Source organism: Lucilia cuprina, chromosome 4, assembly GCF_022045245.1.
Source record: "Lucilia cuprina isolate Lc7/37 chromosome 4, ASM2204524v1, whole genome shotgun sequence".
NCBI lineage: Eukaryota > Metazoa > Arthropoda > Insecta > Diptera > Calliphoridae > Lucilia > Lucilia cuprina.
Genome location: NC_060952.1, coordinates 75,184,521 through 75,200,188, shown reverse-complemented (window position 1 = coordinate 75,200,188; position 15,668 = coordinate 75,184,521). Strand labels below are relative to the sequence as shown.

General features: G+C 29.2%; 6 protein-coding genes and 1 long non-coding RNA gene across 7 annotated transcripts in view; 3 read left to right on the top strand and 4 right to left on the bottom strand.

Annotated features, from left to right (window-relative positions):
* LOC124419897 (trithorax group protein osa-like) overlaps positions 1-1,494 on the bottom strand; it is a 55,047-nt gene extending 53,553 nt beyond the window's left edge. The window contains exon 1 of the mRNA XM_046950879.1: positions 1,244-1,494. The gene's annotated coding sequence lies outside the window, so the exon portion shown is untranslated. The remainder of the gene's footprint in view (positions 1-1,243) is intronic.
* Positions 1,495-1,512: 18 nt separating this feature from the next.
* Positions 1,513-3,054, bottom strand: LOC111683858. The gene is made up of 2 exons (XR_002762708.2): positions 2,382-3,054; positions 1,513-1,709 (listed from the first exon to the last, which is right to left on the bottom strand). It is a non-coding gene; the product is annotated as an uncharacterized LOC111683858 (long non-coding RNA).
* Positions 3,055-4,794: 1,740 nt separating this feature from the next.
* Positions 4,795-5,738, top strand: LOC111683859 (vacuolar protein sorting-associated protein 37B). Its single transcript, XM_023445976.2, has one exon. It carries the CDS (start codon positions 4,925-4,927, stop codon positions 5,597-5,599), a length of 675 nt encoding a protein of 224 aa, XP_023301744.2. The 5' UTR covers positions 4,795-4,924; the 3' UTR covers positions 5,600-5,738.
* Positions 5,739-6,228: 490 nt separating this feature from the next.
* On the bottom strand, positions 6,229-7,251 carry LOC111683860 (protein KRTCAP2 homolog). The gene is made up of 3 exons (XM_023445977.2): positions 7,031-7,251; positions 6,662-6,959; positions 6,229-6,594 (listed from the first exon to the last, which is right to left on the bottom strand). The coding sequence occupies exons 1-3, from the start codon at positions 7,038-7,040 to the stop codon at positions 6,471-6,473; spliced, it is 432 nt and encodes a 143-aa protein (XP_023301745.2). The 5' UTR covers positions 7,041-7,251; the 3' UTR covers positions 6,229-6,470.
* Positions 7,252-7,763: 512 nt separating this feature from the next.
* On the top strand, positions 7,764-9,004 carry LOC111683856 (39S ribosomal protein L19, mitochondrial). The gene is made up of 3 exons (XM_023445973.2): positions 7,764-7,947; positions 8,009-8,314; positions 8,373-9,004. The coding sequence occupies exons 1-3, from the start codon at positions 7,884-7,886 to the stop codon at positions 8,915-8,917; spliced, it is 915 nt and encodes a 304-aa protein (XP_023301741.2). The 5' UTR covers positions 7,764-7,883; the 3' UTR covers positions 8,918-9,004.
* Positions 9,005-9,276: 272 nt separating this feature from the next.
* Positions 9,277-10,609, bottom strand: LOC111683857 (protein unc-50 homolog). The gene is made up of 4 exons (XM_023445974.2): positions 10,163-10,609; positions 10,030-10,095; positions 9,607-9,966; positions 9,277-9,538 (listed from the first exon to the last, which is right to left on the bottom strand). Exons 1-4 carry the CDS (start codon positions 10,404-10,406, stop codon positions 9,402-9,404), a joined length of 807 nt encoding a protein of 268 aa, XP_023301742.1. The 5' UTR covers positions 10,407-10,609; the 3' UTR covers positions 9,277-9,401.
* A 366-nt stretch (positions 10,610-10,975) lies between these two features.
* Positions 10,976-15,559, top strand: LOC111683854 (serine/threonine-protein kinase pelle). Its single transcript, XM_023445971.2, has 4 exons — positions 10,976-11,533; positions 12,194-12,306; positions 12,373-13,098; positions 14,896-15,559. The coding sequence occupies exons 1-4, from the start codon at positions 11,357-11,359 to the stop codon at positions 15,425-15,427; spliced, it is 1,548 nt and encodes a 515-aa protein (XP_023301739.1). The 5' UTR covers positions 10,976-11,356; the 3' UTR covers positions 15,428-15,559.
* The last annotated feature ends 109 nt before the right edge of the window (positions 15,560-15,668 follow it).

The following is a 15,668-nucleotide window of genomic DNA, read 5'->3' as shown; positions in this document are numbered from 1 at the left end:
TTAATCGAAGCAAGAAACTTCTTCTAATTATGGTTGGAATCAGGTTTTCTATTTGATCATTAATAGAATACCATTACGAGTGAAAGTAAATGAATCATCTTTTAGATTTTAAAGTGGTTTTATATTATACTTATTGTACGAATAGAATACAGTTTGAATATGTTTTAAATTTCAGTTAAAAGCGGGTTACTCGTACTTTATTTAACAAGCATTTATTTTCTTAAGAATCTAGTTATAGAATATTGTCAAATTTCAATAGTTAACATAGATAACTTCGGTTCTATAAATCCATTGTTTTGGAAATCAATTTTTGATTAGGAAGAGATAGTTAGTTCAGTACACTGTTACCATATTCTTGGTCAAAAAAGAACTTTCTCTAATGACAAACATGAATACAGATTAGTCAGACAATTATGATCTTTGACAATTGGATCTTTGCTTCGGAATGATCGGAGACATTAGACAAAAAGGAAAGAACTATTGCAGTAAGTTATTTGACAGTTGCTGTTGTTATTGTACCAGCGAGACGTATAAAGTCAGTGTGGCTAGGTTGACAATCCTTGGTCGTTGAACTCCGAGTCGTTCTGGTGTAAAGAACTGATTGTCGGGAGAACGTTAGTCTACTACATTTGGTAGAAAAACTATTTTATATCAATACTAAATATAACTCTGAAACTTTTCCAACTTAGGCAGTGTTGCACTACATGAACATGACAGAGGATATTTTGCATTATTTCCTTTAACATGATATCACTGGAATGAATCGGCCCAATTTCAGACACACATTCATTCATCCACCAAATTAAATTGGATTCTGACTAGAGAGGATAATATTTAGAGTCTTATTGACAAAACGATCAATATGTGGATCTGTGATGTGCCAGTAGAAAGAGAAAGTTCATATGTTATATAAAGCTTTTATTATTATCTATAGTACACTTTGTAACATTGGTGACTTACTATAGAGTGAATTCGCTCTTAAACTTCATAAAAAATACTAAACCAATTATGATTTTCACAATATTCCCAAGAACTAAAGATTTCACACATTCAAAGTACTGTAGAATTAAACGAATTACTACGAACAATAATATCTATCGTAAGAATAACAAAAAAATAAAAACCCGACTAATACAAAAATGTTTCGTTTTGCAAAAACAGCAGCAATTCTATGGCGAAGAAGAATAATAATAATTCCCATATTAATATGAGTTAAAAGTAAAAAAAAACTTGGAATACTTACACATTTAGATCATCACTGTAAATTGTGATTAAAAAAACTCGACATCAGTTACGAATGAATACATACATTCGTTGCTCAGCAAAAGAGTGTGATTTATAAAAGACGACGATGACGACCACATGCAATTTATTTTTACAAATCTACACACACACAGAATATTTCAATGGAAAGGTTAATTTGATTTAATTTATTTAACTTTTATTTGTTTTATATTTATATTTGAAAAAATTTCTTTTATTTGTCGTTTTTTTCTTTATTTCTTTCTTCACTTTTTAATTCGTTGTTGGTTTTTGTGGTATTTCTTTTTTTGTTTTGTTTTCTTTTCAATTTGTTTTTCTTTTTTGTTTTTTTTTTCCTTACTTTTTTTGCACACTACCCACGTTTGTTAGTATAGATGTCTTCTTCATGTTGACATATAACTTTCTTATAGCATAGAAAAGGATAGCTATAGAGTATGATAAGAGAACTGTAAAATAAAGAGCACAAAGAGTAGAGAATTAATAGTATTGTTGTTTTTGTTTTTCACTATAATCTATTACAAATTTTAATGCCGATTTCACGTTATTGTTGTTGTTGTTGAAAATGAACAGAAAAGACAACAGAAAAAAAACTTGTTTCGCGGCCGCTTAATTTTTTTTCTTTCTTTTTTTACAATTTAATTTCTTTTCCAATGCTCAATTAGAGTAAGATATAATTTTAATTTTCAGCATTAAAAACTAATTGTCATTAATATAATAATTATAGATTTTAATTTCATTTTTTTTATTTATGCAAACATTTGGTGTGGCAACCAATGATGTTTTTTTTGTTATAGCTTCTTCTGTATGATGGTTTTCCAGAAGAACTGTGATTTCTGCCGATGTATCTGAAAAAACTAACGACGACAAAACTGTGGCACCAATACTGTTTGTTGGTTTGGCTGGCTGGCTGGTTGGCAGCCTAGTTGGTTGGAGGTGGCGATGACGTTCAAAAGGAGGCAAGGAATGACGACGAGTGATTTACAGACAAATAATATACACAAATTTATGGATACATGCAATTATTCAATACGTTTTTTTGCTTTTTTAATTTTCTTTCTAAAATTTGCCTCAAATCTTGCAATTTAGATCATTAAATGATCATAATTCAATGCACATACCACAAAAATATAAAATTGTTGTTTTATCTTTTAAAATTTCTACAATTGTTTTCTTCTAATCGTCGTCAATATACAATTTTCTCAATGCACAATTAACATACACAATTTTCAGCATTATCATACTTTTTTTTCTTATTTTTGTTTTGTATAGTTACACAATTTTTACAAAAATTTCCACGGTTTTTAATAGATTTTTTTCTTTTCCTTTTTTTATATCTGTATATTAATGAAAATTTACACGAACCGTTTGCGGATTTAAGATTTAAGCTTTATAGCACCAGCAAACAACTCTTCATCTACTTTACTACCACAACTAGCTACGCTTCGATTTCGGGACACGAATAAAAAATTTTTTGCTTGTATGCAGTCTGTGCGAATGAAGAAAAATTTTTTCGTTGCCTTTTTTCAAATGTAAATTTTACGTCAAAATTACACAATTTTTTGTGGGAAATCAGTTTGAGGTTTTCGCTTTAGACTTTAACTTGAGTTTTAACACTTTTTTTGCACTTAATTTAGGGTATTTTATTGAAAATTTTTAATTAATTTTGCACAACGACATGACTCCATTTTTTGTCGAAGCATAAAAGTCCGGCCATTTTTTTTTGTGATTTTTGGAATCATGGCCGGTCATGAACTGCAGCCAACTTCACTACTATTGCCACTTGTTTACAGAAGAAATATTTCGTTAGATATGGCAGCACCATGAATAAATTGTTATTTTTCATAATATTAATATTAGTATTATACTTTATGATTATTATATTAAATAAATAAAACAAAAAATAGAGAAATCATATAATGCCATGACATCAAGCATTTGTATCAAAGATTTTAGGCAAACAAACTGGACTGCACGACCTACGTAATTTATGGAATTATGGCCGGTCACGAATTGCAGCTAACTTCACTACTATTGGCACTTTCATAGAGAAGATAGGATATGGCAGCACCAAGGATTTATTTAAAATATATATATATATATAATTATTTAAAAATTTTACAAAATTATTAATTAAAAAGTTAGCTTTTGGGCAGTGTCACACGTTTTATATCGTAATATATAGTTTAGCTATAATTTGAAAATTTGCTTACTGACAGTTTTTCTGAGTATTATTTATTTTATTATTAATATATCTTATAATCATAGTAATTAAACGATACTACCTTATATTAATAATATCTTGGTTATAATTGTATATCTTGGCGTGTTCAAGACGATCTTAGAAAAACAGGGAATCAAGTCGAATTCTCAAGATTTACAAACAAAAATTTCTATTTCAGCAGATTAATTTGCAAATCTTTAGTATATTTGTGCTTGAAATTATATAAAACTTTTTGTTGAGAAGTAAACATGTAAACATGTATGTAATTTGTTGATATTTAATTAATTTTATTCATATTATCTGTTTTAACGGAAATGTGTATATAAATGTAAACAATAACAAAATTTGACAACTAAATAAATCAGCCGAATTAAGAATTGATTGAATAACACCACCATGGCGAAACAAATAAGATGAAATCGTCTCAACTGCTGATCGTTTTTTAGATGCTTTTAAGCATGTCAAGCTTCATATAAAAAATCTCTCTCAAAACCGACACTGTCAAACTCCATATAGACAACGTTGTCTAAACAATTGTTTAGACAACACTGTAATAACAACGTTATAACGCTAATAAATGATGTCTGCATCTGCTAATATTTTATCATGATAACAATTCGACGATTAGCATAATAAATATTTATCTAATATAGACATGGCATTATAATCTATTCGCCTAGAACACCACCTTATGTGAATTCGCCTTGCACTAAACCAAAGCGAGTGAGAAATGCAAAACTCTCGAAGATTTCGAAAGAAGGAAGGTCTGGTAATAACCGACACTGTGACCATCGCGATTTTTGGAATCATGTGTGGTCACAAACTGCAGCTAACATTAATAAACTTGTATATTAAGGAAACTTTTGGTAAGATATTTTATCTAAGGAAATATGTAAAAAATATTTATAGTTTTTCAAAAATAAATTGTTATTTTAATAAAATTAATAATAATTATGTGTTAAAAAAGATTTTTAAACCAAATTTAACATTACAAAACATTAAAATTAACTGTTATATGTAACAAAACACAATTTTTTTAGAAAGCAAGTCTATTTGAGGGAGCCATACTGTGAGAAATTTAAAAATGTTGCCCTACTGTTGCAATAATAAACATTGAGTTATTTTAGATCATATTTAATTGTAGTTAATTTGTTTATTATTGCTTAAAATGCCATAATATTTTGTTTGTAGATTATTTGTTTTTTACTTTAATAATTTTTTCACTTTATTTCACTGCTTTTGATATCTTAACATCTGGCAACTTTTTCTTGTTTATTTTTGTTTTTCAAAACAATTACTCATTATTCTTTACTACGCTCTCATACCTAAATTGTGTGTCTCTCAGTCAAATTTAACAAAAGAAAAGACAAAACAGCTAAATATTTAAGATATTATTGAAAAAAATTTAAAAAATTTGATTTTATATAGAGCAGATCGACCATGTATCAGGAATATTTAAATCAATTACAACACTCCATAAACCCCTTATCCACAGATGAACTAAAAGATCTACTAAACAACGATGAAAAACTCGATGAAAAGATTGACGCAGTTTTGGAAATTTTAAAGGCCCAAAAAGACAGTCTGTTCACAGAAAATCGTTCGAAAGCGGAACGTAATATAGAAAAGGAACCACTTATAATTGAATTAAAGGGAAAAGTTGCTGAACTTAATGAGGAAGGCAAACAATGTTGTGAAGCGGTACAGGAAAAATTAGCCCTTATAAAGGAGAAATCGGGTGGTGTAAGTCAAGAAACTGCCTTGGCACTGCTACAGACGGCAGCCGCTGAAAGTGAAGAGAACTCTGAGGCTATAGTTAAAAAATTCACAGACAACGAAATCACTGTTGAAGCTTTTCTGGAAGAATTCTTGCCCGCACGCAAGGTAATGCATTTACGCAAACTAAAGGCTGAGAAAATGCAAGAACTAATGAGACGTCAAGCTCAAACTGGACCAAATCCAGCAGCACGTAATATGCCCGGTATTGGACCAGCCTATAGTAACATACCATCAAGTGGTTTTTATCCAGCACCTCGTCCACCTTACGGCAGCGGTAGTGGTGTACCATATCCTATGGGACCCATGATGCCAATGCCACCACCACGCCCTTATTAACTGCCAGCAATTAAAATACCTAATTTTTGTTGACCTCATCATAAATAAGCGTACAAATCATTAGATGTTTTGTTTGCAATTTGTAATCAAAATGCCCAAGTCGAAGATGTTAATGTGATGGCAAATCTCTTTTATTTTTTCTTAATTTCAATGGAAATTCAGTTAATCTATTTACTATATATACAACTATAAAGGAGTGGAAGAGACACTACTACTTACAGGACAGTTCTATTTTTTTTTTTTTTACTTTGGTTTCGTAAATTTATCTATATATCTCCTATAAAAGGTTATTTTAAACAAATATGATTTATTTTATTTACACTACTCTTAAATATATGTATATTAAAGTTAATCGTTTGTTATCGAATTAAGTATTTTAAAATAATAAAAAAACGTAGAGTTAAACATAAAAAAAAGAATATTTATTAATTGCTTTTTAAAATCTGCGTATTTAATTGATAACTCGATTCGATGCTTACATAGTAACTCGAATCATTGACTTGGGATCTGTACTGACATCCAAGACAAAAGCCCGATGAAATGGACTTTATAGGTAATTCTATTAAGGCATAAGTATTAAATTAATACTAAAATTGTTAAAATTTTACAAAAAAAAAGTTAATTGTAACTTTAAGTTTAAAGTATTTTAGTTTATTTAATTTTATTCATTACTACAAATAAACTATTTGCGAAATAAACTAAAGCTTTAATAATTAGAAGTACATAATTTTTTATTCTAAAAAGATCTGTTGATGCTTTTTAAAATGCATATACATATGTATAGTTAATACTAGTAGTAAATATAAAAGAAAAATATATTCGATTTTTTTTTTAAATAATCCATAGATTAAAGATTTAAGAGATACAAATTTTATTTATTTTTCTTGCCGCCACCTTTGCGTGGATGTATAGCCTCCGGAGCAATGGTAGACTTATGATAACAATCATTGGAAATACGATCCACAAAGTATAAGGCCAAAATTGAAAATAAAATGCTAAAATCACAAAAATTTTTCATAAAAACACATTTTTTTTGTTAACAAACATTTCCGCAATACTTACCAGGTGGTAGCACACACTCGATGTACTACACCAGCTGCCAGGACAGACATTATTAAACATATTAGTATTTCGGGTATACATTTTGAGGCAAAATCATCACCAAACACTAACATTTCTACATTCGACAAAGAGGTTAAACTAAATAAAAAAAGCCAAGAGCTAACAAAACCACCAAATATTGTAGTCAATTGAGTGGATGTAAACCATTCGGCATAGAAGCGTAGAGTGCCGTAAATAACTAAACTTAGAATGCAAGATATTATGGCGCTACCAAGATGGGCTTTTGGGTGAACTGGTTCTGTGAATATTTAACAAATTTTAAGAGTTTTTATGACATTTTTGTTCAATAGAACTGTTAGTAATACTTACTTTCAATCATTTTAAGAATTTTTACGTTTGTTTCTTTGCTCTATCAATTTTCTTTCATTAATGTTAATTCTATGATTTTCGCTTTCAGAATATTTGCGTCTGGCTGCTGTATTTTGTCTTTTATCCGGCACTTCAAAGGGAGTTGCTTCTTCAGTATTTTCTCTATGTTTTTTGCAAAATCTTAATGCACATAAAATGACAACGACAACAATTAGTGGTGTAATTATGCCCATTTGGTGGTGAGTAAGAAAAATCTTTGTTGTTGAGAAAAAATCTTGATTAAAAAAAGGGTTGCCTGATGTTTTAAGAATGTAGATTGTTTATTATAAGGGTTACCGGTGTTCATGAAGATGTTTTATATAACTACTTTTTTTAATAACTTTATAATAAAATACGTCCAATAAGGGATATTTTAAATTGATAGGGAACGATCCTGATCCAAAGGTATCAGTTTAACTTGACATTTGTGCACTAACTTTTAAGGTTTTGTCATGTTTTATTGTTAAATATGGAGTTATTTTTCTTTTAAATTTTTAAGTCATTTTAAATCCCCATTTTATATAAAAACTATTAAAATCTCGTTTCTTTTTTAAAAATATATTCCTTGGAAATTTTGTTTGGATCATCTATTCAATATCGTAGAAAATTTTAAAAACAGCTCCTAAACTTAGCCGGCTTGTGGTCGATTTATTTCGCCGACTTCATTTTTAGTGTCAGTTGACGCCGTTATTAATTTTTGTCGGCGCAGTTCTCTAAACAGCAGGTTATTACGATTCCTTCACAATAATTTTCTATCTGCTCGATATATTTTTCAAATTAGAATTCTAAAATAAATTGAATTAAAAATAACAAAATGTTAACGCCGGCCCGTTTAATAAACCCACAACTGTTGAAACCAACAACATTTAAAAGAATTGGTAAGTTTAAATGGAAAATAAATTGTTACAACACAACTCTAGTCCATCTCTTCCAAACTAGTCACGTTCTCTACGAAACCCCAACCAAAGGAACAATTTACCGGTAATACTACAAAATCTTCAACAACAAACCTAAATACACCTGAGCATAGAAAGCCCATTGCACCGCCTACTTATCGTTTTATATATCCTGAATTTCTGCCCGATCCCAAAGTAGAATGGCGTAATCCGGTTAGAGAAAAACTGGAAAGACTGGATATGATCGATAGACGTACCCAAATAGAAATACCCGAATTCTATGTTGGTTCCATAATGGCTGTGACTAGCACAGATCCTCATGCGGCCGGCAAAGTTAGTCGTTTTGTAGGTGAGTTATTGAAAGGTTTAAATTTTTTATTGGATTATTTCGTTTTGATATTTTACAGGCATTTGTATATTGCGTGAACGTTGTGGCCTCAGAGCTCGTTTCATTTTACGTAATGTCATTGACGAACAAGGCGTTGAAGTTATGTATGAAATGTATGATCCTTCTATACAAAAAATTGAAGTATTACGCTTGGAAAAACGTCTAGATGATCATTTACTGTATTTACGCGATGCTTTACCCGAATACAGCACCTTCGATGTTAATATGGAACCTGAAATAATAGAAGAAGGTACCGCTGTACCCATTAATGATGTGCAAGTACGTTTGCGTCCTCGTCCCTGGTTGGAAAGATGGGAAAGACAAAATCTTAAGGGAGTTTCAAATATCGACGAATATATTAATGAAAAGAATAGACGCAAAGCATTGGCACATGAGAAACCTTGGGAGAAATACGACTTAATGAAACAATATAGAGCCACTATACCAGAGGATGAGCAAAAGGAAATATTTGCTGAAGTTTACTCACAGTTGCATCAAATGGAACTGCAGCGCAAGAAGAACAAACGTAAGAGGTCTTTTGTTAAGCCAACAAAATTAGCTTAAACTAAAAAGGAATTAATGTTAAATTCAATTTGTTTTAAACTAAAAGTTGTTAAAAAATAAAGTTTCCATATAGGATTTTATAGTTAACTAGAGGCAGATTTCAATTGACAAAGGAATTAAAAAAAATTCTGGTAAACAGGAGGGATATTTCAATTAAAAAACAATTTAAATAATTGAGAGAAAACTTAAATATTATTGGTTATAAGTGAACAAAAACTAGCGCATGATTTAGCATTGCACTAAATGCATTTAATAAGGAAGATATTTCAGATTTGATCTTTAGTTTTTATTCGATTTTTGTTAAGAAATATTGCATTATTTGAACAATTTAAATACATAAATCACAATAACGTTAAATATTTTGATTAAATAAAATCGCTTTATTTTACAATTTTAATGCACAATTAGTTATGAAAGTCTAATGGTACAGTACAGAAAAATGATTTTAAATATTTCTTAAAAATTCTACTCGCGCTTAAAAAAACTAATACACACGATACTTATAGAAATCCATAAAGGATATAGTTACATTCCAACTAATAATTAAAGTGATTAAATATAATAAAAATATAATGGGCAAAGGAATGAGAATTAAACGTGTATTCTTAAGATGGGGTATACCTAAGTAACGAAGAAAAAAATCCATTATTAAAAATTGTTAAATTTTTAAACAAATCAAAAAAACTTACAATTGTAACCCAAAAATGAGATGTAAACATAATAGCTCAAACCCAACAACCAGAACGTATTACCCAATAGACGTGAAATAAACCAGGGCTGACTGATCAACCAATTGTAGAAGAATAGCTGCAGGAAATGTAACAGCATTAAGGGCGGGAAGAAGGCATTCAAATGCACATCAAAGGAATAACCCCACTCAATATCGGGCTCCAGATTACTCGTTCTCAAATAGCGATTCGTAACCAACCAAAGAAAAGTGGCCACCACAATGCCGGCAAATATGCAATCGACAAAAACCACATAGAATATAAACGATATACTTTGCCAGATGTTTAAGCCCAAAACCCAGGCAAAGCCTAACGAGGTTACTGTAAGTAATAGAGAGATAGTGGAATTTAAAAATCCATTAAATAATACTTTATAAAACTTACCACATAAGCATACAACTAACAATACTAAAAAGGCAGGGTCATCTCTAGCAAATTGTGATTTTGTTTCTATAGCAAACCAAAAACAAGAGAATTTTTTTTAATTTTCACAATAACAATAACTTTTACAACTTACGTTTTCTATAATTAAAATTCCTATAAACTTTTTGTGGTGCTATAAACAAATAGATCATTTGCCACAGAGCAAACTCAAAGTCCATTTGATTAAACTTTAATAGACGTCTTAGATATTTGTAGCTTTTTGTGGTGGCTGAAAGACAATCTTTGCGAGCATTGGCTGGTGGTGGCAATGGTGATTGACCTCGAGACGCTGTATAACTGGACACCACCGAGGGTGTGGGTGAAGTCGTTTGTTTCATTATGTAGGTTTTACGTTTATTTAAAGGCAAATAGTTAAGTTTTTAATATATTTATTAAAGTTAATTACACATTACTTATTTATTGTAAACAATTAGCGAAAGATTTGTTATTATTTCGTAAAAATTCTTTGAGAATTCTTTTAAGTTTTTAATCGCAAAAAAAATAACAAGAGTTGACACATCACTCAAAGTATTGTTGACAGCTGCTGCAGAGAGATGAGAGACCAGCTGTTTGGGAAGTGTTTGGAAAATTAGTATTATTTTTAAACTAAATTTAGCTGGAAGTTATTTATGTATCAAATATTTATTTTTGAGATAAAAGTAATAATTTATATTAATGCTATAATTGTTTGCCTTTTATTGTGGTTTTATATAAAAATTCTTGTACCGTTTTCTGCAAATAAATTGGCAGCATTAGAGAACAAAAACTATATACTAAAAAATATGGTAACTTTATAAAGAAAAGCACATAGAAAGTATTATGATAAGGTGGCTGCACCGTATAGTATAAAAGCGAATTATCATTTTTTTAGTATTAAGTTTGACATTTAGAATTGACAAGATCATACAACAAAAGCATTAAGAAATTATCAGCTCAACTTGTGCATACACCTATATACTTAAGCATTGTTTAGTTTATTTACAAAAATTTTGGGGAAAGTTGTGTTGCAGTATTTAGTTAAAATTCACAACAACTAATAATTCCAATTAGATAATACTGTAGGCTATTTATCTACATTTTGATTAAGTATCAAACTAAATACACTGTATAAACAACAATTTTTGCGGCATCGTAATTAAAAAAAGATAAACACTAATTTGCATGTTAATTGCAATTTAGTTCTTTTTTTTATTCACTGTGTATTCGCTGCAACAGATGAGTCAGTTGAATTCAAGTTAAAAACAACAATTGTAAATATTCCATCTCCTTTATCAACAACATCGGCAAGATGTCGTCTAGTAATCCGGTATCAAACGGGATAACTGGTTCCGCAAAAACCCCCACCATTACTTATATTACCGAATTGCCACCATCAAAGAGAAGAGAATTATGCGAACATTGTGATCAAATTGATGTTTGGATGCAAATGGCTACAAAGATGGGTTTTAGTGACAATGATATAGAGGTTGGTTTTTAAAAGAATATAATATGTATGAATTTAGATAGGTATAATTTCTTTGTTTTTACAAAATTGTATATATGTGTAGCTATTTAATTTGTTAAATTTTAAGCGGGGAAATTATTGTGTGCTTATTTGGGGGAATATTAATTAAATTTAGAAAATTGTTTTCGTATTTTAAAAGCGCAAGTACTCATGATTGTGTTTATAGATTGTTGTTTTAATTTCGACGCACTTTACTTTTATTTATTTGTTAGAGGTTTTAATTTTTCAAAAATGTATCCAATTTTTTCATAAAATCTACTTTTGAATTAGAAACATGCGTTTTTTAAGTAATTTTTTAGGAAAAAGTTTTTCCAAGCGAACTATTTCACAAAAATGTCAATTGTTGTTGTTGTATTGTTATTACTGGGTTGACAGCCCTTGACCGAATAATTCGAATCATTCCGGTACGTAGAACCGGATGTCAGGGAATGAAGTTAAAGTAGCCCAATTTTTAGGCCTAGACATTGATGTAGAATCCCCCAATTAGATTATTGTATAGTTTTAGCTGTTACAACAACAACAAAAATATCAAAAATAACATACAATGTATAATAAATAAACAAATATCATTAACAACTGATACATTTTACACAGATCAATTCACTCCACTTGTTCTTTTAGACCATTAAAAGACGTATTCGAATACCAGGCACCTCACCCACCGGTGAACTGCTAAAAATTTGGGGTGGACAGTATAATCATAAAATTGTTGAATTATTTGGTGTATTCCATAAGTAAGTAATTTCTCATTATTTTTAGATATTTATACATATTTAGATTTTTCTCCTTATTTTTTTTAGATTAAAAATCTTCCATGGTATGCGTATTATAAAGGATTATGTGCCACCCGAATACAAACTAATGATACCCATTAGTATACCACGCATTAGTAAAATGCTACAAACAAATCTTTCGAATAATAATGAAAATTCTGTTAAAATACGTAATGGTCCCACACCCACGTCGTCGGGTGTTGAAACTAACAATATACGCACAATTGTGACAACAGATGATAATAATACCACATCGAGTTCTAGTTCGAACAATATCAAATCTGAACGTAGTCGTTCGGCTATACATCCGTCGCGTCAACAGTTAACAAATAATTCAATGCCTAATATACAGGAGATTACCAGCATAATGCCGGAGATTGATTATCAAGAACTAACCGAAGCCACTGAGAATTGGGATCAAAAACTTGTTTTGGGTAAAGGTGGTTTTGGTACGGTTTTTCGTGGCTATTGGAAGCATACCGATGTGGCTATCAAACAAATTGATTATCGTGGCGCTGAAGGACGTGAGAGTGCTAAGGTACAATTGCAACAGAGTTTAAATGAATTGAAACATTTGCATAAATATCGTCATGATAATATCTTGCCGTTGTATGGTTATTGCATAAAAGGTGATAAGCCTTGTTTGGTTTATCAGCTGATGAAGGGTGGTTCGTTGGAGCAGAGATTAAATACGAATAAGTTTCAACCGTTGACATGGCAGCAGAGAATTGATATTTGTCTGGGTACAGCACGGTAAGTTAAAAGGATGGGAGGTGATTTATTTATCTGATGATGAGTTGCTGGTTGAAATATCCAGTTTATTTTCGTAGATAAACAGGATATACATATTTTTTTTTAATTTTTCAGTACTTTTTTTCAAAAACCAGTATTTTTTAATAAATATGTAAAAACAGTATACTTCGGACTTTTTACCAAATATTTGATAAAAATGTTAAACCTAATATTTCCTTTTTTTAAATTTTCAGTCCTTTTTTCAAAAACCAGTATTTTTTAATAAATGTTTAAAAACAGTATACTTTAAAAAAGTAGTTTTAAAAAACAGTATCTATAAAAAAGCTGTATTTTTAACAAAATTGTTTTCAAAAAACAGTATTTTTCAAAGACAATTTTTCTTCATAAGCAATTTTTTTATTTTTCCCAATATTTTCCATATATTTTCAAAAAGCCAATATTTTTTGGAAAACCAGTATTTTTACCAAAAAACAGTATTTTCCAAAACAATTATTTTTTCTTCAAAAGGAAAAATTTCTTATTATTTTTCTAAATATCTTCCATACATTTTCCAAAAACCAGTATTTTTTGAAAAACTTTTTTTTTAGCCAATATCCATTTTTTATGTTTCTATCAAAAAACCAGTATTTTATCTAAAAACGTGAATTTTGTTCAATATTTACGAAAACCAGTTTTTTTTACAAAAAAAAAATTTTTGCAATAAATAGAATTTTTTGCAAAAAAAAAAAACAATATTTTTTCTAAACCAGTATTTTTTTTAATAAATATGCCTTAAAACCAAAATTTTCCCCAAAATCAATTTTTACCAAAAAACTGTATTTTTCCAAAACAATTAATTTTTTCAAAAGCAAAAGTTTAGTTTTATTTTTCGCAATATTTTCAAAAAGCCAGTATTTTTTCTAAAACAAGTAAATTTTTAGCAAGATTTTTTCTTTTAACCAGTATTTTTGTCTAAACTGTTAAATTTATGAAAAATGCATTGCCAATGTCTATTTTATTTATTTTTCTATCATAAAACCAGTATTTTATCTACATACATTTAATTTTGTTCAAAATTTACAAAAACCAGTATTTTGGCCAAAAAATTGCAATAAATATATTTTTTTTGCAAAAAAGCTGTATTTTTGAAAAACCAGTATTTTTTCTTAAATAATTTGTCTAAAAACCAAAATTTTCCTTAAAATCTTTTTTTTTTACCAAAGAAACAGTATTTTTTCCATATATTTTAAAAAAGCCAATATTTTGGTAAAAACAAGTATTTCTTTCCAAAAACCAGTATTTTATCTAAGTACATGTAATTTTGTTCAAAATTTACAAAAATCAGTAAACAACGAACATATTTCCAAAACCAGTATTTTCTTAAAAAAAAAAAACAATTTTCCCAATAAAGTCCATTGTTTTTGCAAATAAACTTTAAACTGAATATTACGCGAACAGTATTTCGAGTATTTCTCTGTAAACAACCAGTATTTTTGTTAAAAGGCAGTATTTTTTCAAAAACCGGTATTTGAACTAAACAATGTTTAAAAATCAGATTTTTTCAAAAACAAAAGATACTTTTTGAATTAACAGTATTTTTTCCAAAACCCTGTTCTGTTATAATCAATTTTCTTTAATCAACACTTACATTTAAAAACCAATACTTTTAAACTGTTTTAAACTAAAAACCGTTTTTTTAATTTTATAAAACTATTAATATAAATAAGTCTTATTTTCTCAAAAACCAGTATTTTTTTAAAAATTATCTTTTTGTCCGAATTAAAAAGAAAACTCAATATAATTTTTTTTATTTTTTAGCGGCATTTACTATTTGCATTCTTTGCGTTTGGATAAACCTCTCATACATGGTGATATAAAACCCGGTAACGTATTACTCGATCAATGTTTACAGCCAAAAATCGGTGATTTTGGTTTAGCCATGGAAGGACCCAATGCCATCAACCGAGCCGTTCAAGTATCGCAAGTTTTCGGTACAAGAGCCTATCTACCGCCAGAGTTTTTAAATTCAAAACGTCTCAGTACACAAGTGGATACCTTTAGTTTTGGTGTAGTACTCTTAGAGACATTCACCGGTCTACGGGCCATCGATAAAAAGCGTAATTTTCTAACCAAAACCATACGAACTCTATTGGAAACGCACAATTATAATTTGGCCGAATTAATTGACAAACGTATGCAATTGACACAGCCGGCTGAAGAGATGGTATGTATACGTAGCATTGATTTGGGTTTACAGTGTATAAACGAGCGTCCCGAACAACGACCTGAAATGGAAATGGTTTTGAGAATAATTAATAGTTATTATAGCGGCAATCCTTTTATGCAATAAGTAAAAAGTGGAGGTTGTTGTTTTTTTATTAAGTTTGTTTTTCTTAACATTCCAGTGTTTGTGTTTATTTTTTATATTGACTATTTTTTCTATATATATTTTTGTTTTATAATAAAATATATAAATATACAATTTTTTATTGAATTTGTTTAGTGGGTTTTCATTGTACATATTTCCTATTTTTTCAATTTTTAATGTCAACATTTTCTACTAAATTAAAATTAATTAAAAAAAATCTTTA